This window comes from Mercenaria mercenaria, chromosome 11 (genome assembly GCF_021730395.1).
Source record: "Mercenaria mercenaria strain notata chromosome 11, MADL_Memer_1, whole genome shotgun sequence".
Classification (NCBI taxonomy): Eukaryota; Metazoa; Mollusca; class Bivalvia; order Venerida; family Veneridae; genus Mercenaria; species Mercenaria mercenaria.
In genome coordinates this window covers 29,354,747-29,382,166 of record NC_069371.1, presented here as the reverse complement: position 1 = coordinate 29,382,166, position 27,420 = coordinate 29,354,747, and the positions used below count along the sequence as shown (strand labels likewise).

Genomic DNA, 27,420 nt, shown 5'->3' with positions numbered 1-27,420 from the left:
ATTATAGCCATGAATTACATGATCAATGACCACTGAGTTTGTTGTGTGCGAAGACGTAGACTGTTAGCGCATCAAACCACTACATCAGGATGTTAAACAGGGACAAGACAAAGCGGATACTAGTATATGTCAATAAGGTAGAATGGTGTCCTTGCGTCCAATCCTGGGGTTCCACACACTGATGACCAATATTTAAAACAGACATTGCAACCAAAATTTTACAAGATGATCATTATATATTTATACAGATGTGCCCGAGGAGGAACTTTTGCTATGCTTTAACTTGTCACATGTTTAAGTCGATACCATATCACAAACACCATTTTTCTTCAAAACTGTCCCACTCGTTTTTGAAAATTAACGTGTTTATTTAAAAAGCTATCGACTCTAAGACTAATTCTTGTCATAAGTACGTGAATCCGAAATTTATTTTGCTGAGGAACAAATAGTTGTTCACATACGTTGAAACTTTTCAGCACAGGCTGACATTTTGGACTCCGCATGCGACAACAGTACGCCAACATTTTCACTTATGTCAACGTAATTTAGAACGTTAGTATGGGTTTTGCAGAATGTTAAGGGTGTCGCGAGATTTATGGATATTCTAAAACGACGAATAGCCGAATAAAACTAATCTAATTTCAAGCTCCAGGAGAGGCACTTTAGCTTTATGTAGCAGAGACAAAGTACCACCTCGACACACGAATCTATATTGCAATTTTAATGTATATTCACCTTACGAAATATCCCTGGTAAAATTTCTTTCAAATCTATATAATTATGAAACTTTTTATAAGTTACGTCAGTGTTCTTAAGTGACACGTGCTGGTGTAAAACACGGAATGTGATATAGACATGAATTCGGCACCGAGTTTGAAAATTCCCCGGTTTGAACAAAGGTCAAAATGGGACCAAATCGTTCACAATAGGCGAAGGTCACCAGGTCCTGGTATCCAGAACATATCCTAGCTGAACCCCTTAAAATATTTCTTATGTTTTTGCGACGTATAACAGACAGCCGCAAATTTTGTTCCTGACAACCATTAGCAAATACTACATGTACACACTAATTTTGCATACATTCGGCACTGTGAAATATAGTGCCCTCTGTAGTTGCTTTACTCTTTTGTTGATTTCAACGTCACACCGATTCAGTTTTAGGTCATATAGTGACTTTCCAGTTTTGATGGTAGAGAAAGACCCCAGGCGCCCCTAGTGCCTTATTTCATCACAGGCAAGCACCTAGGTAGAACCACTAACCTTCCTTAAGCCAGTTGGATGACTTCCTCAAATGAAAAATTCAACGCCCCGGGTGAGGCTCAAACTCACATCGGTGCGGGGCAAATGATTTGAAGTCAGCGACCTTAACAACTAAGCCGCAGAGGATCCTCTCCACGTAGTTGCATCTTTTTTTGTAGTAGTAAAAAGTTCGATTTAATGTCCCACATGGTTCTTAAAACTGACATCTCTGTCCATAGTATTACGTTCTACATACAGACCGGGCTCTTAAGACATTTTTACTTATGAAACTTTGTTTAGTACACTGATGCCACATGTAATACTGACATCTCTGCCCTTAGTATTACGTTCTACTTACAGACCGGGCTCTTAAGATATTTTTACTTATGAAACTTGGTTTAGTACACTGATGCCACATGTAATACTGACATCTCTGTCCATAGTATTACGTTCTACATACAGACCGGGCTCTTAAGACATTTTTACTTATGAAACTTGGTTTAGTACACTGATGCCACATATAAATTCAATCTACATGTAGTCAGTCTGATCAAATGGACCCGGCCAAAGAAAACATGGTAGGCGAACACTAGCTAATACAAGCACTAAACTTCTGATGTCAAAACCTTGCACGTTTGTAAGCACTAACATCTTGTGACACTTAGGAATCGGTTTAAACAAACCTGATTAGTGCATTTAGAAAATAGCATATGCAAAATGTGTTACGTATAAGCCAACTCGCACACAGACAAGAAAGAACATGCCATTAAAGCTTGTACATTTAATACTCTATCTAAACGCATATTATTCTGGTTAGGTGCCATTGTCTTAGGTTTGAATTTTGGAAATGTCTGATACTTCAAAACAAGACTACTGTCTGCTACAATGACTGCTTGTAGATCTCAGTATTAAGACGTTTTCGCTGCAAAATGTATGATGATAATCAGTAGCACATTCAAAGTTCAAGTTACAGGTATTTGAATCTAAATGGGTTAAAAATAACCAACAATACACTTTCTTTGCAAGTTTCAGTTTTTATGTCTTCATCAGAAATAACTACAAACATAGAATGTTATGCCTGTTACAACTCTAACGTCAACCTGACAAAAAGCGCAAATCATGAACATGTATTATTATTGTATAGTGAAATTAGGGACATCTGAGGAAGCTGGAGCTGTCACTGCGGATGCAGATATTGGGCAATAGCTTAAGTCTGTGTCAAATGGAATTAGTAACAACAGAGATAAAGGGTATCAAAACATTAAATAGAGGATAATTGTTGGTTTCGGTGTAATATCACGTTATAATTTCACCGAGTGGGCACCAAAAGTGATATTTTCACGAGTGGCGCAGCCACGAGTGAAAATAACAACTTTTGGTGTTCACGAGTGAAATTACCGTGATATTACATCGATACCAACAATTTTTCTGTTTATTTTATGTCTAAAACTCTACTTTTGTTGTGTTTATTTCAATAAAATGTCGAAATTTGCGGGAAATTTTATCAGGAAGCATCGCAAAGATGACGTCATTTTAACGACGTCATCGTCATATTGTTTCCGGCTTTCAGTACGCTCGGTAAACTTTTTGACGTTAATCCGGGTATCAGATTTGATAATTTTCACTGAGTGGCCAGTGAGTTTATCAGGATATAATTCACCGTTATATTTCGATAAACCACTGAAAAACATAAAATAAATAAGTATAAAAAGGACATAATTTATAGAAAAAAATCTGCAAAAGTAATACACCATGTATCATATAATGTGGTTAATAGTGTGGAACAACTAATTTTAGTTTGAATCAAATCTATTAAGTAATAACTGACTCAAAGCAAAAGTGCATTAAAACTCGAACCTGAAAATCCATTAGTAAAAAGGGGGCATAACTCATAACATCTTGTGCTATATTATGTGGATGAAGATGTGGAACAATTATTTTACCTGTAGTTAAATCCATTTAGTAACAAAAGAGATATGTTAAAAAAGCATCAACATTAAACTGAAATTCTACCTGAAAAGGGGATATAATTCATGAAATATTTGCACCAGAGTCACTGACCTTGTTTGTTTGTTTTGAGTTTAACGCCGTTTTTCAGCAGTATTTCATTGTGCCATATTATAAGAAGGATGATGCGGAATGAGTTATTTAAGATTTAATCAAATTCATTAAGTAATAACAATTTATTATTTATTTTGTTGGGTTTCACCTCGAACCGACATAATTATAGGTCATACGATTGTCCATCTTTGATGGTGGGGGAAGACCCCAGGTGCCCCACCATGCATTATTTCATCACAAACAAGCGCCTTGGTAGAACCACCGACCTTCCGTAAGCCAGCTGTATGGCTTCCTAACATGAAGAATTCTCAACGCCCGATGTGAGGCTCGAACCCACATCGATGAGGAGCAAGTGATTTAAAGTCAGCGACCTTAACCACTCGGCCACAGACGCCCCTAAGTAATAATTATCAAAGTTATAGTGAAAGTGCACCACAATAAACCTGAAATTCTAAGTAAAAATGGGGCATAATTCATAACATTTGTGCAAGAGTTATGGCCCTTAAATCATATGATATGGGTGATGATATGGTACAACTATTTTAAGTTTGAATCAAATCTGTTTGGTAATAACCGAGATACAGTTAAAGTGCATAAATATTTTAACCTGAAATTTAAGTGAAAAGGTGGGTAATTCATAAAATATTGGTGTGAGAGTTATTGTCCTTGTGTCATTTGATGCTGGTGATGATGTAGAACAATTTTTAAAGTTTGAATCAAATCTGTTTGGTAATAACTGAGATAAGAGTGAAAGTGCATCAAACCTTTAACCTGAAATTCTAAGTAAAAAGGGGGGATAATTAATGAAATACTGGTACTAGAGTTATGTGCCTTGTGTCATATGATGTGGGAGATGATGTCGAACAACTACTTCCAGTTTGAATCAAATCCATTTAGTAATCATTGAGATAGAGTGAAGTGCATCAAAACTTTAACCTGAAATTCTAAGTAAAAAGGGGGGATAATTCATGAAAAACTGGTGCGAGAGTTATGGCCCTTGCGCCATATGATGTGGGTGATGATGAGGAATAACTATTTTAAGCTTGAAACAAATCCATTAAGTAATTACAGAGATAAAGATAAAGTGCATCAAAACTAACCAAGGTGCGGACGCGGAAGGACGCCGAAGCCGGGTCGAGTAGGCCAGCTCTCCATACTTTGTATAGTCGAGCTAAAAATCCCTTAATGGATGACAAAGTTATTGACCGTAAAGGAAAATAATCCTATTGACCTTAGTCCTGCAAGTGTGACCTCGACCATTGAGGGGTCATGAAATGTCGTCTGATTAGATGGGGAACATTTAGGCCAAGTTATATTAAAATCCCTTCATGGATAAGTTAAAGACTGTACAGCAAAAATCCAGGTTGAACTTTGACCTCCAAGTGTGACCTTGCCATTCGAAACAGGGGTCCGTGCTTTGCGCATGTCGCATCTTCTTATTATGCAGAACATCTTTGCAAAATAATATTAAAATCCCTTGACAAATGACAGTGAGCATGCAATTGCAGACGGACTGAATGACAGAACGACGAACAGACTGGAAAGTGCAATCCCATTTTCCCCAAAACTGGTTTTAACCAGCAGTGGACTAATAAAACCGAGCCTATCTACATGCCAAACTTTACACTAAACACGTGAAGCAAATGCGTGAAGAAATAGAATTTCAATCATTAAAAAAAATACATAAACACTAAAACAAATAAATAAATAAATAAATAATAATGATTATTATATTATAATAAAACTGCATAGGAACGAATGGAAAAGGAACATCTAAATTTTTACAACAATGGACCGATCAAGAACACAGCAGAGTAACAACAGCTCACATGTGAGACACTAAGAAAGCAAACAGTAAAAAAAAAATACTATTAGGTCAAAATACGAAACAGAAAAAAATCCTCAATCAGGATAAATTTTAAGCATAATTACTAAAATGATATCCAATAAAATCATTTTCAAAAACAAAACAAATAATGCAAAAACAATGATAATATAAACTTAACCATTATTAGTTTGAACATGTTGGTTGACTGAATTTGAATTCGTGCGTGGTTTTACATGTAGTTCATACTGCAGTTTGTCCATGTACCTTCAAGTGAATCCTCAAGTAGGATTTCCTTACAAAAGACTTCTCGCAAAATTGACAGAAGAACTTTGGTGGCAGATGGATTAATCTGTGCTTCCTCAATCGGTCTTTAGTTGTAAACTTTTTATCACAGTCAGTGCATGGATATTTTTCCACTGCCTCATGCACGCCTTCCTTGTGCACAAGAATATCATGCTGCCGCTTAAATCCCTTTCCACATATATTGCAATGATGGGGTCTATTTTCTGAAATGAGATGCACTGAAGTATCATTTTAAGTAAAATATTAAATTATTTAACTACTTTTTTACATGTAACAGTGAAAATACCTATGCTTGAGATATATAAGGAACATTAACAACACAATGTCAGAGACTGAAGTCATACAGATGTGTACAGCCTGTATTTGAATTCAAAACTGTGAACAGTATTTTTTCCATTTTCAGAACGTTAATGGATAAGTAATATATCTAAACTAACACTTTTTCTGAATTTGTTAGGTATTTTGAAAGATTTTATGTCAAACTGCAACTTCATGACAATTTGTGAAATCCCAACTGTTACAGAGAAAGAAGAACCACCTAATGGCTCACCTAACCTAGACTAGAGTGTCTGACCTAGAGTATATATCATGAAAAGTCACAACTGTGAACAAGAGGGCCATGAAGGACATGGCTTGCTAACCTGATCTTGACCTTGAAAGGTTCAAACTAAGTTTGGATATGAACAATTTTAACAAATCTGAGAGAACTCTGAGCAAAAATACGTGTAAAGGAGATTTTTGCACTATTTGACATAGTGACATACATTATGAGCCCATTTAATTACCTTTTAACAATGACATATTTAATAAATTATATATAAACATTCTGACCATATCTCATGAAGATGAATAAGAAATTGCAGCACTTTTTACTCAAATATTGGTCAGATATATAGTCAAGCACTATTATCATATATTATCATGAATTACAGTTGAAACTCGGTATCTCAATTTCTAAGGGATCAAGCATTTTACTTCAAGATGACTGAAATTCAACTTAAAATAATATTTTGCGCACGTGTTTTCGGGATGGGACTTGAAAAAGTCCTCGAGATAGAAGGAGTTTTGAGGTAAGCAAGTTTGAGATATTGAGTTATAACTGTATATTACTTTCATTTACATATATACTTATATAAACAAAATGATTACTGGGTGCCTCCAAATCCTACAGAGGACTGGTTTGGCATTATTATTATTATTATATTATACCAGATTTATATAGCGCCCTTTTCATGATCAATTTCACGGTCAAAGGCGCTTTACATAGTTCAAATGCAGCCATACAGGGCGCATAATTCATCCTCTACTAGTACAGACACAGAGCGATCTGACCAGAGGGACAGAGTGAGACAAAGCCCCCACGATAGAGAGATCAGAAATCAGATACAGGCTTGTCCAGCTAACTTAGCCTAGCTCGCTGCGAATGGACAGCCTGGTTCTTTAACGTGCCCTGTGTATAGCACTGATACACGCAAGGATTGCCTTGGTTCCTGACCAGTACACCTCTAGTTAGGTGGGAAACACTGAAAAGCGTTTCTGAAAATTCCCGAGTAGCTGCCGGGGATCGAACCCCAGACCTCGGAATTGGAAGGCCAGTGTGCAAAACTACTGAGCTATCCGGCATCTAGCTACCAGATGGCTAGAACACAGACTAGGCATCCGGTAAAGGCTAGACATTCCATAACAAAATATAATATACCTGAATGTGTAAGTAGATGAATACGCAGAACATTCTTATAAAGAAATGTTTTGGCACATACTGGACATTGAATGTTCCTTTCTTTTCTGTGTGTTTGGCTGAAAAATAACAGAACAGTAATTATTTATCATACATCATTGTCTTTCAGGCCAAGAAATTATTTCAAAGCATCAGCTACCTGTAAAATGCATATGCAACCTAAGAAAGCTTTCCACAGGAAGCATGGTTTGTAATTTTCAGTCACAAGAATGCTGCTGCTAGGATTTCTGTCCTAAATATAGAACTGGTCATCTACAATCCATAACATAGTATCATGTTAACTGCTTTAGGTCCAAGCATTTTCTCGTCAAAACAATATCCTATAAAGCTTGTGGCTATTATGATTTTGACTATGAGCAAGTCTTTGCTAGATACAGATTGAAAATTATTTTGTTATGAGGTAACTTTAGCCCTCTTGACAATACAGATCATTTACTGACCTCAGAAAATCATCCTGTGAAGTCAGACAACTACACAGAGGTATGTTAATTATTATTTGAGCCGCACCATGAGAATACCAACATAGTGCATTTGCGACCAGCATGGATCGGCGCAGTCTGGTCAGGATAATACTGTTCACTAAAGGTTTCTCTAGTTGCAATAGGCTTTGAAAGGGAACAGCACGGATCCTGAGCAGACTGCGCGGATGGTCGCAATTGCGCTATGTTGGTTTTCTCATGGTGCGGCTCATTTCTAATTAAAGTACATTTTTAAAGTTCTCCGATATCATGGCAAATATTTTTATTGAATGTAATGTTAGTAACTGTTCTGCTAAAACAGCCTAAACATAGGATTATTTTATGTTTATAACGATCTTTAACCCTTACCATGCTGGACACGATTTATTCTGCCTTTGCGACCAGTGTAGATCTTGATCAGCCTGTACATCCATGCAGTCTGATCAAGATCTGCATTGTTCGCCATACAGTCAATATCATTTTGGTAAGCACCCCTTTTAATTGTCAACGGTACTGTCCAAATTGAAAGATGGACAAGTTCATTATAAAAATTTAACAGGGTCATAGTCCAAATACTAATTTATTACAAGTCCATTTTGAAAACAATAATAAATAATAAATTTAAAATTCTTGTATCAGATTTCTTCTGTGAAGAAAATCTACCAACAGTAAACAAAATTGATAAGAACTATTTGAATGTTTTTTTTTTCATTTTCAGATGTGTTCTCTTATCCATTTACTATAATTCCTGTATTATGAATGTGATTAAATGTTTGATAGTCAAAGGAAGCCACAGAATATGTTTGCAAGTATATGCTTCGTTACATCAAAGCACTTATCTAATTCTGGCCGAGGTGAGGATATGTGCAGTTAATCTTATCAAATTTATTACCTGAACAAAGATATGGAATCAGGGACAGTAGATAAGATATAGTGAAATTAAGAAGCTTGCAATAAACTTTCATCTAAAATCAATACTGACGTTGAGGCTGGAACAAGTATGACAGCCCTCCGTATTCTTTGACCAACCAGGCTAAAAATGTCATTCAATGTGTTGACTATAATGAAAATTATGTTATAAGTTAATTCCAAACACCTTTTGAATAAAAAAAGGCACAATGCCAACTATTCTGCTAACTTTCAAAAGGTTAGTGAAAAACAATTCTAAAAACACCATTAATTACAGTAATACCCTATTGTAATATGTTTATCATTAGCAGTGCATTTATAGTGAAGATCTTAGAAAAGCAAAAGTTTAATTTTAATGCCATTACTAGTACTAACCCATACCAACCTGGACACCACTGATTCTGCCTTTGCGACCAACTTTAAATCATGATCAGCCTGCACATTCATGCAGTCTAATCATGATCTGCACTGTTCACCATTCAGTCAGTATCTTTTTGGTAAGCACCCCTTTTAACAGTTATTATTATTATACTGTCGAAATTGGAAGATGGACCAGTTCATTATAGAAATTTAGCAGGGTAAGGGTTAAAATTAGTACAATTATTACAAACCTGTGTTGCCTTAAATAAGATAAAGCTTTGAAACTTTTCCCACACTCATCACATGTAAATTTTTTATCTGTGGCGTGCACTTGTGATCTATGCGTTTGCATCCATGCTTTGCTCTGAAACTGTAATCATCCTTTTTTGTGATTCAAAATAAATAATACAGACATCTGTATGAGAATATGTGGAGCATTTACTGTCTGGTACACTGTTTCAGTAATAATATTTTCCTTGATTCTAGCTTTAATAAATGTAAAACAAGAGGGCCAAGAGGTCCCTGTATCGCTCACCTGAGTACCATTGCTCAAAATGATATGATCAAGTTTTGACATAGAGCACATAGGCATACACATTAAATACCATCAGGATAAACATTTTCTTGTAACAGTCCCTTTTGATCTAGTCAGGACCAATTTCCATACCAAGTTTGATGGTCCTAGGCTCAAATGCTGTATTTTTGTACTAACATGACTATTCCTTACCCTGGAAGACTTAAATAACATTTAAAACCAATCTCATTAGATGCTGCTGATATATATTCGTTTACATAAAATAAAGGGAGGTAATTTGTCATAAATTCAGTCCAAAGTTATCTACCCTAATTGTCCGAGTCCATTTGATGGCACAAAAGACATTTTAAATCAGTACCTTCATTTGTTACTGAGATGCACCCATTTTAATTTGAAACAAAGAGAGTTAATTTGACATAAAATCAGTCCATAGCTATCTACCCTGATTGCCTCAGTCCAACTAAAGACAATAATGAAATTTCAAATGAGTTCTATGAATATTTACCAAGATAAATCCATCTTTATTGAAATCAGGGGAGGTAATCATGCATTGGTATATGCATGTAGAAGATACAAAGTACAAGCCTATACAACAATGTATTTGTAAAGTATTCATATCGATAAATGTTCAAACAAGAGTTATCTAATATGACTATTTCTTACCATGGAAGACATAAATAACGTTTCAAACCAATCTCATTAGAAGCTGCTAAGGTGTATTCATTTAGATAAAAAATAAAGGGAAATAATTTGTCATAAATTCAGTCAATATGTATCTTCACTGATTGTCCAAGTCCATCTGCTGACATAAATGAAATTTCAGATTGGTATCTTCATTAGTTACGGAGATATACCCATTTTAATTTGAAATAAAGGGAGGTAATTTGACATAAAATCAGTCCATAGTTATCTACCCTGATTGTCTCAGTACAACTAATGACAATAATGAAATTTCAAATAAGTCCTATAAGGACTTAGTGATATAAATCTATTTTGATTACAATCAGGGGAGGTAATCAGATATGAAATAACTCTGGAACGTACGACTGGATCTGACAGCTTCGTCATGGAATCCAAGATTTATTGTTGTTGAAGATATTTTGGAAGTTTGTATCAAATCAAACCATAAATGAAGTCTCTATATGGCTGCAAAAGCCAAAATAGCAAATGTTTTACCTTTAAGGGGCCATAACTCTGGAACCCATGATGGAATCTGGCCAGTTCAAGAAAGAAACCAAGATCTTGTGGTGATACAAGTTGTGCGCAAGTTTGGTTAAAATCAAATCATAAATGAAGCTGCTATTGTGCAGACTAGGTCAAAATAGCTAATTCTGGCCCTTTCAGGGGCCATAACTCTGGAACCAATACTGGGATCTGGCCAGTTCAAGAAAGGTACCGAGATCTTATGGTGACACAAGTTTTGTGCAAGTTTGATAAAATTCAAATTATAAATGAAGCTGCTATTGTGCAGACAAGGTCAAAATAGCTCATTCTGGCCCTTTCAGGGGCCATCACTCTGGAACCCATGATGGAATCTGGCCAGTTAAAGAAAGGAGCCAAGATCTTATGGTGATGACTGAGTGTTAGAGGGGAGGTGAGAGGGAGAATGACTGGGGGTTAGAGGGGAGGTGAGAGGGAGAATGACTGGGGGTTAGAGGGGAGTTTAGAGAGAGAATGACTGGGGGTTAGAGTGGAGGTGAGAGGGAGAATGGCTGGGTGTTAGAGGGGAGGTGAGAGGGAGAATGACTAGAGGTTAGAGGGGAGGTGAGAGGGAGAATGGCTGGGGGTTAGAGGGAAGGTGAGAGGGAGAATGTCTGGGGGTTAGAGGGGAGGGGAGAATGACTAGGGGTTAGAGGGAAGGTGAGAGGGAGAATGACTAGGGGTTAGAGGGGAGGTGATAGGGAGAATGACTGGGGGTTAGAGTGGAGGTGAGAGGGAGAATGACTGGGGGTTAGAGGGGAGGTGAGAGGGAGAATGACTGGGGGTTAGCGGGGAGGTGAGAGGGGTGGTGACTGGGGGTTAGTGGGGATGTGAGAGGGAGAATGGCTATGAAATTGCAGGACCAAAGTTTTGTTCATATAAAAATTATACAGTTCTTCTGTGAAAACACTTTTATTTCTTCGGCAAGAAATGTCTTAGATTTAGCAAAGAAGTGACTATTTCATGGGGATATAAATTAGTGGATTTTAATATTCAAAGATGAAATGAATCATGGGAATTTTAGATTTTTTGGGATTTGATGGACTGACACAGCTGAAAAAATCAACAACAAATTGGAACATTCATACTACTCTAGGGTTTAGAAGTTCGGAAAATGCACTTCAAAAAGTGAGTGATTGTTGTCAGAAGAACTGCTCATTTAAAGAAATACTTTGATCCAAGTGATAAAAATATTAAATGAATAGAACAGTGCCTATCTGACATCATATATTTTTCATATACTACAGTAGTTACCAAATATTAAAGAGGAGTAACTTGTCAGAAAATTTCAGTGAAAATCATTTGAGGGGTTACTTACCTTTAAATCACACAAATCACATGGAAAGATGTGTTTCTCATGAGTTGCTCTGTGCCCTTGTAGTGACCCGTACTTCAACATTTTACCACAAGTCTCACATGGAAAATCTGTTCCTGTTAAACGTCCTTTTTGCCTATTCTAATAGATAAGTATTTTGTATTAGAGTTAATGGAAAACAAACCTTTTGTGGTACAAAAATGTACCCCAAACCTTTGGTCATCATAACCAATAGCGCTGTAGCAGAATTAGTGAATTATGACTTCAAAATATAGATATTTATAATCAAGACAGTTTACCTTTTTTTACGATTTTCATTGTAAAAAGTAGTAAAAACAGCAAATTCTCATGTTTTTCCGTAACATATAGTTTGTCAGTAATTAAGTTTTAAAGCCTTCTTAAGAAATATAGCAATTATTTCCAGATATATATAAAAAAAATAATTTTTTTGTTGTCAAATGATCTGGAGGCCAGTCCCTTTAATAAGGTTAATAATTGATGCAAGTTATATGAAAAAATTTTCACTGGTTCAGAAGATTTGTTTGTTTTGGGTTTTACGCCGTTTTTCAACAGTATTTCAGTTATGTAACGGCGGGCAGTTAACCTAACCAGTGTTCCTGGATTCTGTACCAGTACAAACCTGTTCTCCGCAAGTAACTGCCAACTTCCCCACATGAATCAGAGGTGGAGGACTAATGATTTCAGACACAATGTCGTTTATCAAATAGTCACGGAGAACACACACAGAAAGGGAGCAGACATGAAATACCGACGGATAGAGCAACAGACACACTAGCATATCTCCAATCAAGCCCACATGGGTATGGGAAATCAAACATTGTTTTCTGAATCATTGTTAATTGAAAGATATCACTCAAATTAAATAAAGGGAACTTTAATTACAATTATCATCCATTATTAGTAGTACAATCAGATGGAAATAGCCAATTACGCAATACGCAACACGCTGACAGACATAAATTTTAATTCACTTATAATTACCTTACTAACTTTCTCTCTTGTTTCATCTTTAGAATAACATTTCAAAGTTTTTTGTTTATCTCCTCCTGTATTTCTGATGGCCTCTTCAGCTTCCCTAAATATATCCCTGTCCTCTTTACTCTTGTTTGACTCTCTGTGTTTGTACTGTTTTATTTTTGACATCATACGTCTACTGGTGGTTCTTTCTCGCACAAGTAAATGTTTGGTTTCAACAACTCTATCAACTTCTTTGTTATGACAGACTAGCACTGTACCCTGACTGCCAACAGTATTATGCCTACACTCTTTTGAACATTTATTAACCAATTTATTAGTGTTTTCTACATCAGGAGAACTTTGTTCTGACTTTGACTGATCGAAATAGAAATATGCTGTCCTTGTACTTCCATTAAACCAAAAGTCCTGAACACTCTCATCTTCCATTAAATGTTTATACAAAGTACAAAGAGATGGATATCTTAACCTACATACCCCACAATAAAACAAATCAGAATTTTCCATTTCTTGTCCCATATCCTTTTCAAGGCAAACATGCAGATATTTGTCTACATGGTCATGCACCTGAAAGTGTCTAAGATAGGTAGAAATATTGTTAAATTTCAAACAACATACACCACACACAAAAGGAAATATTTCAAGCACATGGTCTGCATTTGATTCCACAATGCTGTATTCTGTATCTATTTCTGTTTTAACAGCAATGTTGTTTTGACCATCAAAATCTTCTGTTAATAAGTCTGGTTCATCTAAGTGAGCAAAGTTGTCTTTAATCAGATCAGTATTAACAGGATAGTCTTCTGTATCTGAAGAATTGGTGGTTTCACTTTCACTTACATCACTGTTTTCATTTATTTCAAAAGGAATATTACCAGCATCTTCTGAGGGCATTTCTATGTTTGTACTAATGCCTGATACATTACTTGTCTCATTAACTTGTCTGTTTACTTCAAAAGATGATATTATTTCAGCAGTATTCTGAGATGGCTCCATGCTGCTCCAATATCTCATGCTTTAAAAGCATATCATTTCTGAAAATAAATAAAAACTTCAACAAAACAGCATTTCAATTAAACTAAATCTTATTACACAATGTAATTTACTACAACTTAAAAAACCCTCAAAAATTAATATTATATTATCACTCAAATTAACGATGGTCAATCACATTTATGACATTTACCAATTTTGAATATTCTCTTAGATAATTATTCGCGGAAAAAAGGCCCATGACAGTGTTTGATCCCTTAGAAATAAATGTTTTATCTTTCTATAAAAAATGTAACTAGAACTGTCACATGAGTGCACATGATTTGCAAACTTCTATACGGCTAGTCTTTGTAAAGTACAAAATGTAAAAACTATTGTGCATAGTTACAGACTATTTGCTTTATGTGACAACTCTTAAAATAAGTATACAGTATGCCAGTTGAGCGGTAAAAAATGCAGAAAAATTTCAAAATACATAGAAATGGCTTAAAAAGTAAAATATTAATGTAAATATTAAGTGAAAATGGGAGATGCGTTCGCACCCATCGCACCCCCTCTGAATATGCCCTTGAATATGTCGCATTATCTGTTAGTACGGAAGTGACAACATGTCGACCTGATTAATGGGCCAGAGATGTACTATCATGTTTCATAAGCATTAACTGGCCTGGTGCAGAGCCAGGGTTCCATCTCCTTGGCAGTAATTTTTATACATATCAAACTTTGAATTATCAGGGCTCAAATTTTGCACTTGCTTTGAATTATCAGGGCTCAAATTTTGCACGCGCTAACTCGCAAAATGCGAGTAGTTTTCATGGAATGTGAGTAGATAAAAAGGTCACGCAAACTTTTTTGCGAGTACAAATAATAGTCGATATTGCCATGATTTTTGTTTTAAAATGTTTGTAGATTCCGTTTGAGGACGAGGCAGTGACAGGGTTTTCCTCGCGTGCAGAAGACAGATAACATGCCATCTTTTGTTGGTGAGTAACATGACCGTGAGAAACTGAAAATGTCTAGTTGTGTGGGCTCCTATAAAATCTGAACTCAAACTGTTAAAGAAACGTTAAAGCGCGATCTTTATATCTAATTGATGTATCAGGCTATCTTTCAGACCTATATGTCAGGAAAATGCATTTTCTTCTTAAAGTTGTAAATTTCGACCGAGAAATTAATACTTATGCAAGGCCTTTATTAGTATACCATATCTTTAAGTTTGTTTTGTTTTCAATTTATTTCTTTAATTATTAAAATTGCTAAAATTAAAACAGCAACACGCGCAGTGACAACATCCGTGTAAATGGAATTCCCCGCAACTGAAATTAAGTAGAAAGTGCGCCCGAAATGGAAAATTACTGGCGTTACGTATGGATTTAATTTAATTTTAGTGAGTAATTTCCAGTCAGTGCGCGAATAAAAACAAGAGGGCCATAATGGCCCTACATCGCTCACCTGTTATCATTGCACTTAAGGACAAGAAGGTCAAAAAATCATAATCAAGATCAATCAAAAGAATTATGAGAAAATATAGTTGAAATTTTCTTAAAGTGACTTCAAATAAAATTATTTTCAAATCAGGCCAGTAGTTTCATACAAGAAGTTTTCTGTATAGCCATATGGGAAAATGAGCCCCTCCCCGAGGCGGCCACTTTTTCAATGAATCAAAATTATTTGAAGGAATTTGGTAGAGGGTCACCCAAGAAATATTTGTGTAAAATTATGTTGAAAACGGACCAGCAGTTTCTGACAAAAAGATTTTCAAAGTTTTATATAGGCATAGGGAAAATAAGCAAAACCCCTTGGGGGCCATGTTTTTCGCTGAATAAAAATTATTTGAAGGAATATAGTAGAGGGTCACCCAAGGAACACTAGTCTTGTGTAAAATTGTTTTGAAATCAGTTTTCTATATAGCCATATTATATGATAAGTCCAAAGAACAAAGGGAAGAAATTTAACCAAAAAGAAAAAAAATTCTCCCAATGAACAGATACATGTGTATGTCAAAATACACCTAAAAATTGGAGGCACCATCCATGTTATACCACAGAAAAGTGGTCTCGGATTTTCCCTACGGCCAATAATAAAAAAGTTACTAAATAAGCTATTTATAGTAACCTAAAAGGGAAGTTATTAAAAAAATATATTGTAAGTGAACAAAAGAAGGATCTGCCTAATAAAAACAAGAGCACTGCAATGCAATGCAAATGCAGAGCAATATACACACAAAACAAAGTCATATGACCTTTGACCCCTAAGTGTGACCTTGACCTTGAAGTGAGCCATCTGAAACATGCACTCTGCACGTTGTTTCAATGAGGTGAATATTTGTGTCAGGTTTCTTTGAAATCCTTCAAGGGGTTCAAGAGTTACCTACAGAGCGGAAGGGAAATTGCTAACCAACAGACAGACAGAGAGACAGATGGACACCGATGTGATAACATAATATTTGTCCTCCCTTTGGGAGTATAAAAAGGAATCAAGATCTTATGGTGATACAAGTTGTGTGCAAGTTTGGTTAAAATCAAATCATAAAAGAAGCTGCTATTGTGCAGACAAGGTCAAAATAGCTAATTCTGGCCCTTTCAGGGGCCATAACTCTGGAACGCATTATTGGATCTGGCCGGTTCAACAAAGGAACCAAGATCTTATCATGACACAAGTTTTGTGCAAGTTTGATTAAATTCAAATCATAAATGAAGCTGCTATTGTGCAGACAAGGTCAAAATAGCTTATTCTGGCCCTATCAGAGGCCGTTACTCTGGAACCGATAAAGGAATCTGGCCAGTTCAAGAAAGGAACCAAGATCTTGTGGTGATACAAGTTGTGTGCAAGTTTGATTAAATTCAAATCATAAATGAAGCTGCTATTGTGCAGACAAGGTCAAAATAGCTAATTCTGACCCTTTCAGGGGCCATAACTCTGGAACCCATAACGGGATCTGGCCAGTTCAAGAAAGGAACCGAGATCTTATGGTGATACAAGTTGTGTGCAAGTTTGGTAAAAATCAAATTTGCAAGTAGATTTTCATATTTAGCAAGTAAGAAAGAAAGCTTCTAGCTAAAATTTTCAAGTGGTCAAAAAGGTAAATCTGAGCCCTGATTATTATTCAAACAAATAGAATTTACTTACCAAGAAGCATTTAGTACGCACTTTTTGTTTCTAGATTGTATCCTACTGATTTGATTTCTATGTTTTATTTCTGTAATGTTATTATGTTTACCGACAATATAGATAACTAAACTGCTAAATATTGGATAATATGAATTCTCAAAGTGACAGTAGATTTTAGGAAGTGGCTAGGGGTCCGGTAACCGGACCTCTATACCCGGAGTCTAGGGGTCCGGTTACAAGACCTCTAGACAACCCGTACAGGGCAGACCAGTAATCAATATGAATACTGAGAACGGTATTTACAAAGAGCTAGCTAGGAGGCTATATTTTCTCTTTAAAAATAGGAGATGATTTCACGGCTACTAAACGCTAGCGCCACCACCAAATTGTGGTGATAAGGGAAAGAGCTATCGACATTTCCGTGGTGCAGCTATCGCCCGTTTCTATTTGTAAACACGTGAGTAAAATTTATATTTTATCTTATATTTTTGTTGATAGAACTTTTTTTTTCGAAAATCGGAGAATGTAGTTCCGTGTAACAACACTTTTACTAGAGATTGGCTGTAATTTCATTAAAATATTATGCAAATTGTGGTGCCAGGAGCTTTTCTCCCGAATTTGACAGTGGCATATTTTCATATCGGCTAGTATTCGAACACCATTCCTATGAATGGACTCACTGTAAGAACATACCTGCGCATGCAAATGGTGTAGAATTGAATTACACGTATTCCCATACACAAAAGAATTACGAAAAACACAGTAAAAAGCTAAAACACAACTATTTTTGAAAATGGTGGCGCTATCACTCAAGTTGTGGCGCTATACAGTAGTGGTTGCGCTATTGTATATGATTAGTGGCTGATATATTCAATTTTAATATATGAAAATGTCTGACTGCAAGCCACGGAAATTTCTACAATAATTGATGTTATCAATCTATCCCATACTAAACCCAAATTACGTTACTCAACAAAATACATGTAGTAACCTCTACATGATCGCAAAATAATCTACATGTATGTGGATTCAGACTGTACATCTAAGCTCTATTGATTAATCACATTTAATCGATTGGAACTGAAAATGCTGAAAATGTACTGTACTCACTTTTCAGAAAGAATTGTGAAAGTAAGGTCTTTTGTTTACAATGCATGCAAACGACGTATAAAAACAAAGGCAAGTAACTTTCAAAATCTTAATATAACAAATAAATTCTACACAAATCTTTGTTTGAAATAAAAGTATTGCTACTATTTTTCATGACCTGAATTTAAAGTACACTTACGTTTGTATTTAGGTAGAATATTTAAAGGTTAGAAATAATTCTACATTAACATTTTAAACAAAGGAAAATATCTGCTTTGACTACAAGAGTTCCAAGGGTTTGTGAGTATTTTTTTCTTGGATAGAGAATGTTTCATAAAGGTAAATAAACTATGATCGTGTTTTTCTTTCTTTAATAACATAATTCCTTGCAGGAAAATTATCAGTTAGAGAATGTTAGTGTTTGTTTTGTTCCGGATGCGTCAGCAGTTCGTATTACTGAATGCCGTAACAGCGCCACCACTACTGTATAGCGCCATCACTAGAGTTATAGCGCCACCACTTTTAAAAATCCTGGAATATTTCTTCTAACCCGAGATTCTATTATTCATGGTGTGTGCATATATAGTTATTTATCATTTCTACACCATTTGCATGCGCAGGTATGTTCTTACAGTGAGTCCATTCATCGGAATGGTGTTCGAATACTGGCCTATATGAAAATGTGCCACTGTCAGATTCGGGAGAAAAGCTCCTGACACCACAATTTGCATATTATTTTAATGAAATCACAGCCAACCGCTAGTTAAAGTGTTGTTACACGGAACTACATTCTCCGAATTTTGAAAAAAGTTCTATCAATAAGAATATAAGATAAAATATATATTTTACTCGCGTGTTTACATGTAGAAACGGGCGATAGCTGCACCACGGAAATTTCGATAGCTCTTTTCCTTATCACCACAATTTGGTGGTGGCGCTAGCGTTTAGTAGCCGTGGATTTCAAAAAATTTGTTTTCGCATTTTTTTTTGTAGTTTTAAATACAGGAAACAGAAGTATTTATAATTCTTTAATCCCGGGAAAAACACGATCGCAATTTCGACAAGTAATTAATAGAAATGTATACGCCGTAATCGGAAGACTTTATATTGTTTTTCTTGTTTTTTCTTGGGACTGATGAGTCAGAATAATAAATGCTCATAAATTGTTGAAATCGTTTTACTGCTTGAGTAAATAGACAACGGTAACCGGACCTCTAGACCCGGAGTCTAGAGGTCCAGCAATCATTAAACATGTACTATTATGAACTGTAATACCAGTGTATAAGGTAATTGCTGGTAAAAGTTAAGATTTAGTTGTCATAAAGCTGCCTTTATTACGTTTATTTTTGTAAATATTTTATTTATAATTTGCTCACTCGGGTTCGATGCATATTGAAAATGAATTTTTAAAAGCGATTTCCGGTAGTCACCGTTATTTATTTACTCCAGCAGTAAAACGAATTCAATAATTCATGAGCAAAATCTATGCCTTTAATACTAAAGAAAACATTACAGTAAGCTTATTATTTTTATTCATCAGTCCCGAGAAAAACAAGAATTTTTAAAACAATAAAAGCTTCCTATTACGGTGTACAAATTGCTAGTAATTATTTGTCGAATTTGCGATGGTATTTTTCCCGAGATTAAACATAAATACTTGTTTCTTGTGACTTACCATGTATTAAAACAACCAGAAAAATACGAAAACAAATTTTTGAAATCATCTCCCGTTTTTAGAGATAAAATATAGTCTCCTAGCTAGCTCTTTGTAAATATCAGTTTTCGTATTGATTACGGGACCTCTAGCGTGCCCTGTACGGGTTGTCTAGAGGTCCGTTTACCGAACCCCTAGCAACTTTAAAGTTAAGGCAGTGGCTAGGTAGCCGGCTCTCCATATATATACATATCATATATAAACACGTAAGTCAAGGTAGCCGGCTTTAATAAACTTTGTTATAAAGGATCATTAAATTTGTTAAATAAATTACATTTCTTGTGATTTATTGTTTACTATTTGTGATTTACCCGTTTATTTTGCCGTATTTATGCACTCGTATCATATCCGCCGATATTTTGTTATGTTATCAACAAATGATCAAAGTGTCATTATTGTCATCGGCATGTTTAAATGGCGTGTTTATAAATTAAAAGTAAAATTTTTAATGAATTTTTGTAGTTTGTTAAAAAAAAAAGAAAGAAAAAAAGCATTTTTGATAGATGATGTCAATTGTCGGCGGTCCTTTAGAATTAGGTCTTTTGATATGTACATGTAATTATCTTTTACATTTCACATTTATCACGCTACCTTAGAATAAAGAGCTCATTATGTTCAAACAAACAATTAGAACCAATCAAGATCCAGTGGCGTAGGGACGATTTGAGCATTGGGGCAGCGGATGGGCGGGGGGGGGGGGGGGTTGGGGTCCCCCTCCTATGAACGGGGTCCAGGGTGGCCCCGGGAACATTTTGCATATAGTTAGAGTAAATGGTGCAATCTGGCGACTTGTTGGACTGCTCAGTATTTGTTGAACATACTCGTGTTTTTTTTTTCGAGTTTTCAACCCTATTTACAGTTTACTATGTTTAAACACTGTAATGGCAGTACGATGTTAGATAGTACAATGTCTTGTCAGGGTAAAACCAGTAATGTCCTAAGTAGGGGATCTAGCACAAGACCGTGACTTAAAGGGGTAATCAAATCCTTGTGGCATTTGAGTCATTAAATGGCATTATAAAGGTAAAACGCGGTTCACTGTTTAAGGTTGAATGAACCCCGAGTTCAGAGTTCTTTTTACCAAATCATGGATTTGGAAATGCAAAATTGCGAGGCTGATTGGCCCTTTATATTTTTATGTAGAATCTGTAATACTTGTTAATTTAACTAGATCTGTAAAATCTATGAGGATTTTTCTACATTTTATGCGTTTCATTTAATCATTATGATTGGTGCCTTTGATTTTCAAACAATATGTTTAAGTGTCAAAAATATTTAATATATTTTAGGTAAAGACATCTAAAGATCCCGATCTGCGTTTGTGTTTTACTCAAGATACTCTCCTTTGTCGGCAGAATTTGAGACACAACATTAATTGCAATTTTGGAAGTAAGCAATTAAATACGATTAACTTTCATTAATTAAATTAATGTATTGCCTATAATCTGAGTCTGCGGTGCGTGAAAATACAGCGACCTTGGTCATTGCGGATTATCGATTTGTACAATACCCTGTCACCAAGGTGGTCTAGCAAGGTGTCAGCGATATGACAAGATTCTGTGTACATCTCACTTCATGATAAATGGAAGACCGCTGTATTTATTTTCAATTATATTTTCTAGCCTTTTCAAAAATTTACGAGTTCGGCATTTTGATCGCCGCTTCTCGAAATACTGGGGCGGCGGGGGCCGCCCCTGCCGCCCTAGCTCCTACGCCCCTGAGATCATTGACTTATAGTCATAGACAAATCGGCGGAGTAATTATTTAGTAATTATGTGTGTGTTTTTTGCAAGACTTGAGTTTCACTTGAAGTGTGTGGTATTTCTATCTAATAGTAATACAGTATATGATGGCACCATTAACCGAGGGGTTGAACCTCTATATGCAGCCCGTCTGGGCGTACCAGGTGCTTTAAGCACTGGTATTGGCAATAGGGGTAAAGCGACCTCGGGGAGAGGTGTGGTCATGGCTGTTAGTTACAATAAGGCTGTAATTGTTACCATTTTCGTTATTGATATTGTTGTAATAACTATTATTTTTATTATTATGTACAACGCCATTGAATATATCATTTATAAAAAAAAAGGCGTTTAATCAAATTATTCAGTTTCAGTTTTATGATTGCATAATATTATGTCATGTCTTGTTATTTTCCTACATATCATTATCTGCAATATGTCACATGTTTAATTGTAAAGCGCCCTTGAATGTATATTCCATATGAAAAGGGTGCTCAACAAATCTGGTATAATAATATAATAATAATAATTAGTTAATTAATTAAAGATGCACATAGAGGTGCGAAAGTGATGATCACTTAACATAACAAAATGTCGGCCGATATGATATGAGCGCGTAAATACGGTGAAATAAACTGGTAAAACACAAATAATAAATCACAAGAAATGTAATTTATTTAACTAATATAATGATCCTTCTAATCCTTTATAGATACAGTTTATCAAAGCCGGCTACATTTACTTACATGTTTATATACGATATGTATATATCATACATGCCATAATCTTTCAGACCGTTTCCGGGATTCTGTGTTAAAATTTCCGGGATTTTTACCTTTTGTCCGGGACATACACCGTGACATTGGTATTCATCTGTTTCATGCAAAAATATCATAATATACATGTAGTTTCCCGAGACTAAACATTGTTCACTCGCTTGTATTAATTTGCGGCAAATGTCGTCTAGCTTTCTAAGGGAGGTAAATACATGTATACGGGTAATACATCTGTAGTTCGGCACGTGAATTTATTGCGTTCCCGAGGTGAACAGAATTAGGAGACTTACTATATACGAAGAATCAACCTGGTCATCGTCATTTTAGATTCTAGCTAATTTGGTATCATTCTAAGGCTTAAACATTTATCTAATAATTAAATGAATCCTTAAAGGAATAAAATAAATCTTGTAGATAAAATCGACAATATAAAATATTTGGAGTCGGGTCAATTTTCATGGGTCGGTCGGCAAAGGCATTCAGCATTTTAATTTAAAATATGTGTGACAATCGATCTAGATCTTAAATAATTACAACCTTTTAAAATAATTATCGTTTAATTGACCGTTTTCAATAATCTCTTCCATAAAGGCTACATGTAGCTTTACCGCCAACGTGCTAAAAACAAAGAGATTTACGACTATTGTTCGTAATTTAACTATCATAAAACAGTTATTGATTGCATAATCCTGTCAGTTCTTAATCAGGGTCATCATAATAACTGACTGTAACTTAATCAGTGTCATCAAAAGATCGTTGCGTGATCAAAGCTGGCTTAATCAACACGTGTCCTGCTCGCCCGCTCGAGGGCATGAAAGTGATTAGGAATAAACAATGTGACAACGGGGACTGTTTATTGTGTAAAATTTAACAAATTATAGACAAAAACAAGTTTTTTGGGGGATTGTTTTTATTTGTTCCTGTATTTTTATTTTTCCGGGACATTTTAAGACTGTCCGGGACACCGGGACGAGTATGTAATTTCCGGGACAATCCCGGACAATCCAGGACGTATCACATGTATGTATATATTGAGCCGGCTACCTACTGGTTTCCCAGTAGTTTCCGGACCTTTAACGTTTCGTACTGAATAGACTTTACGCCGTCGTAAAGCATCTGGGTAACAATATCATATCATCTAGACCTTTGTTGCCTTTACATAGCAGCGAAAACCTAGCATTACCAACTTATTTATAATTTGAATATTCCGGTTGTTTTAACTTACTTTGATGTAATTGTTTACACAAGCGATTGTCAACTGCAGGGGAAGTCCAGTTAAAGTGCGCATGCGCAGAAATTGAGGCCCCTTGGAGGTAAACATCAGTCATTTGATGCCCCCATTTGCAGGTGATACAGTAAAACATTCCGACAGTAATAAAATAAAACAAAGAAAACCAGAAAAATCGACCTATTCACTATACTACGGCATTAAATTATCGATTAAAAATAGGAACCAAAATAGATGGGTATTTACCTACGACAGCATACATCAATTAAATGTTTAGCAGCAGTGTCCATGTCCGAGAGGTCAGGGTGTTAGACTACCAATTGTGAGACCAGTCTTATTCTTTTTTTTTAAAGTTGTTAATTATATTAAATGTTCTTAATTTCTTTTTTGTAATATTACCAGTCCGCTCAATACGTTCCGTCATTTTTAGCGTGACGTTGCAAACGTCATTCAAACGTAATTAGACGTAACTTTAATGAGCGTATTAAAATTTTTGTTTTTGTTAAATTCTTGAAATACACTTTTCAAAACATCATCACGCCTTAGAATTATGTTTTAATTTTGAATATTTATAACGAAATCGGAAATGTTTGCTTTTACAGAAAGGTTAAAACTGTTACAATGAAAGGTCCGAAAACTACTCGGAATAACTGAGATATTACTGGAATTAATTGCCCCTTTTGGGACCTCATCTACATTTGTGTTAATGGACGCAAGTGTTATACGAATTCTGCATGGTGTTTAAGAAGAACGTAGCTTTTTGTCTGTGAAAATTTTATGTTTCTACAATGTTTTGTTTGAAAGTTACTGGCAAAACATAGCGATTTTGGTCCTTTAATTTCTTATTTATAATAACAATATTAGTAATTACCAGATTTTTTTCAGTCGTGCTACTGGTAGTGGAATGCACATCTATTTTTTTTTACACAATGTTTACAATATATTAATTACAAATGGTGTATCTTAAACCAAGGGAAAGAACTCTGAAATTTTCCAAAGTAATTGGCGTACCGTACCATTCCGTAACATAGCATGGTCTTAGTCTGGCTTTACTTTTATATTTAAAGCTGACTCGATAAAAGTGAACAAAAATATGAAATTTTAAAACTGCATATAGATCTATATACACAACGCGGGAGTTTAAAATATTCAACCAAAATCAATATTACAGGAAATAAACTTCAAATCAAAGAACTTATTTTCATATAGCAGATGCCCTTTTTTATGCTAAATCAAATGTGACATGACATGGCATGGAACTGGTCTGACGCTATGTAAATTTAAACTGTATTTTTCCACGCAGGGCATTCTCTGTCTATAAATAAAGTCAAAATTTATAATGAAATCTGAAAGAAGTGTGTGACGGTATTACCGAAAATAAAGATAAATTTTCTATAAAACAAGAAAAATGATTCATATTAAATATATAGGCTATTATGACAAGGGAGTCGACTAAGTATCGAGAAATAACTTTTTACAATCAGACTATCCTCCCTTCTCATATTATCAACAGAAAAGAATGTTGTTGCTCGCATTAAGAGGTCAGCATGGTATTATAGTACGTGACAAACAATTTTTAGGCATAATGTCACACACCCAGTATCTATTCTAAGTGTTCTCTTCAAAATATTTGAAAGGGTAGTTTATGATAAAGTTGAATTTTACCTTAAAACTAACAATTTACTGTAAAATTTTCAATCTGCATTCAGAAAAGGTGTTTCGACTGATACATGGCTTATACACTTACATATATCAGATTACATACGATTTCAAACGGATAAAGGTAACATTGTTGGAATGGTGTTACTTGACCTTCAGAAGGCATTCGATACTGTGGAACATTCCATATTTGCATTAAAACTTGAAGCAATTGGTCTTGGAAAAGACATCATTTATTGAATTAATTTATATCTTATCTCTCTAATAGGCAGCAACTGGTTAATGTTTCTGGGGTTCAATCCTTCTCACCTTTGGTTATCTGTGGCGTGCCACAAGGATATATATTGGGTCCTTTATTATTTTTTATCTACATTAATTATATGTCGGCTGTCTTAAAGAACAAGCTACTTTTATATGCTGACGACTCAGCAGTTCTAGTTGCACACAAAAATAGGTCAACTGTTGAAAAGGAATTAAGTGAAGATTTTCAGTTAGTAAGGTCGTGACTTGTTGATTACCAACTTTCGTTACATCTTGGAAAAACAGAATCTATAATCTTTTGCTCCAAACCTAAGGAGAAAGCTACCTCCCATCTAAATGTATCCTGTAATGGAACAGCTATTCAGTCAACATCTTCAGTCAAGTACCTTGGTGCTACTCTTGATCAAACCTTGTCTTGTCAAAATATGGCAAGCGATGCTGTCAAAAAAGGCAATGCCCGACTAAAATTTCTTTATAGAAAACTCAACTTTCTCACAGAACAGACTAAAATACCAGTAGTAACATCATTCTCTTATTCAGTGTCACTTTGATTATGCTTGTTCTTTCTGGTACCATGTGTTAACAGAACAGCTGAAAAGTAAACTTAAGGTTACCCAAATAAATAATAAGGTTTCTTTTTACTCTTGAACACTTAAAGTCACTTTACTGGTTACCAGTTCATTAATAAGGGGAACAAATATCCCTTTGTCATGTTTTTAAAAACCAAGAATGGTCTAGCACCTGAATATATGAGAACACTCTGGACATTCGTACAGCACAAGATTTAGTAATGACGGATGTTTTGTTGCCTTTAAAATTGGATCCTTTGGCAAAAAATACTTTTCTTATGTAGGATGCAGCCTTTGGAACGACCTTTCTACATGTCTCAAGAACATATCATGTCTAACTACATTCAAAACTCTGTTGAAACTCTACTTGTTTGGTGTCATGTAGACCTAGTATTTTTATCTCATCAAGAAACATTTTTTCAGCTTTTTAGGTGTACTAATTTCATGCCTCTCTATGTCAGTCACTTATCAAAAAGGACCACAATGGAAATAAGAGGGTTCCACTTTTTTTGTGTTATCCTTGGTTTGAGTGCGTTAGACATGATTCCTCTTTTTTTTTTATCTAAATCTATTGATATGACCTATTTATATTTGTGACTGTTTTTTGTTGTTTATTTTTTCTTAAAAACATTGTGTTTCTCAACAAAATTGAATATTATTCTTTTTTTATTGTTAGTTTTACCTAATTTCTGTGATAGACCATGCATGTACATCTGCATACATGTGTATATGCCGAAATAAAATTATCATTACCCTGTCATATAACACCAGTTCTGTTTACTTTTCCAGGAAGCAGGCTCGAGAATGATTCAAGATAAGCTTTTGAAACTGTTTATATATGAATTGAACTACTGTTACGAGTGTAACCTCGTTATAAAGACAGATTTGTGATAAATTTTCATTATTGGTACAGTGTAAAGTCCCACGTAGACCAGAAATGTCTGTTGTCATCTCCAGATAAATTAACCAAAATGTACAGGTCTGTCATAACTTATCGACAGTCTTCAATAGTCAACAGAGGATGCAGTTTGTGCAGTTTACTGTGTATGAATAATGGAAATTTATGGAATTGGAAAACAAGTTGCCAATGAGCTTACAAGTGTACTTGCAATAATTTGCCGAAACCTAAATACATTTTACAGAAACATCTATAATTGTACATACGGGTATATAGTTTCTTAACTCTTGACAAGACCTAAACATTTACATGCGTTGCGGCTTTTTATGTTATAAAAACTCTTTGGAATTTCGGGTAAAACTGTACTATATATCATTGTAACAATTTCAATTTCTAACGAAAAAGGAACACCTTTTTTTTCGGTCTGAAATTTTAGCCCAA

General features: G+C 35.2%; 1 protein-coding gene across 1 annotated transcript; it reads right to left on the bottom strand.

Annotated features, from left to right (window-relative positions):
* Window positions 1-2,005: 2,005 nt before the first annotated feature.
* Window positions 2,006-24,559, bottom strand: LOC123532244 (zinc finger protein 429-like). The gene is made up of 6 exons (XM_045313634.2): window positions 24,464-24,559; window positions 12,949-13,976; window positions 11,950-12,087; window positions 9,148-9,266; window positions 7,131-7,228; window positions 2,006-5,634 (listed from the first exon to the last, which is right to left on the bottom strand). Exons 2-6 carry the CDS (start codon window positions 13,954-13,956, stop codon window positions 5,369-5,371), a joined length of 1,629 nt encoding a protein of 542 aa, XP_045169569.2. The 5' UTR covers window positions 13,957-13,976; window positions 24,464-24,559; the 3' UTR covers window positions 2,006-5,368.
* Between the last annotated feature and the right edge of the window lie 2,861 nt (window positions 24,560-27,420).

Bases quoted from the DNA above. Each gene is read 5' to 3' on its own strand.
- LOC123532244 (XM_045313634.2), bottom strand. From the start codon at position 13,956: ATGAGATATTGGAGCAGCATGGAGCCATCTCAGAATACTGCTGAAATA. The intron at 12,088-12,948 runs GTAATTATAAGT...CTTATCTATTAG, and splicing joins CAAGAGAGAAAGTTAGTAAG to AATAGGCAAAAAGGACGTTT. The intron at 5,635-7,130 runs GTATATTATATT...ATCTCATTTCAG, and splicing joins TCATCTACTTACACATTCAG to AAAATAGACCCCATCATTGC.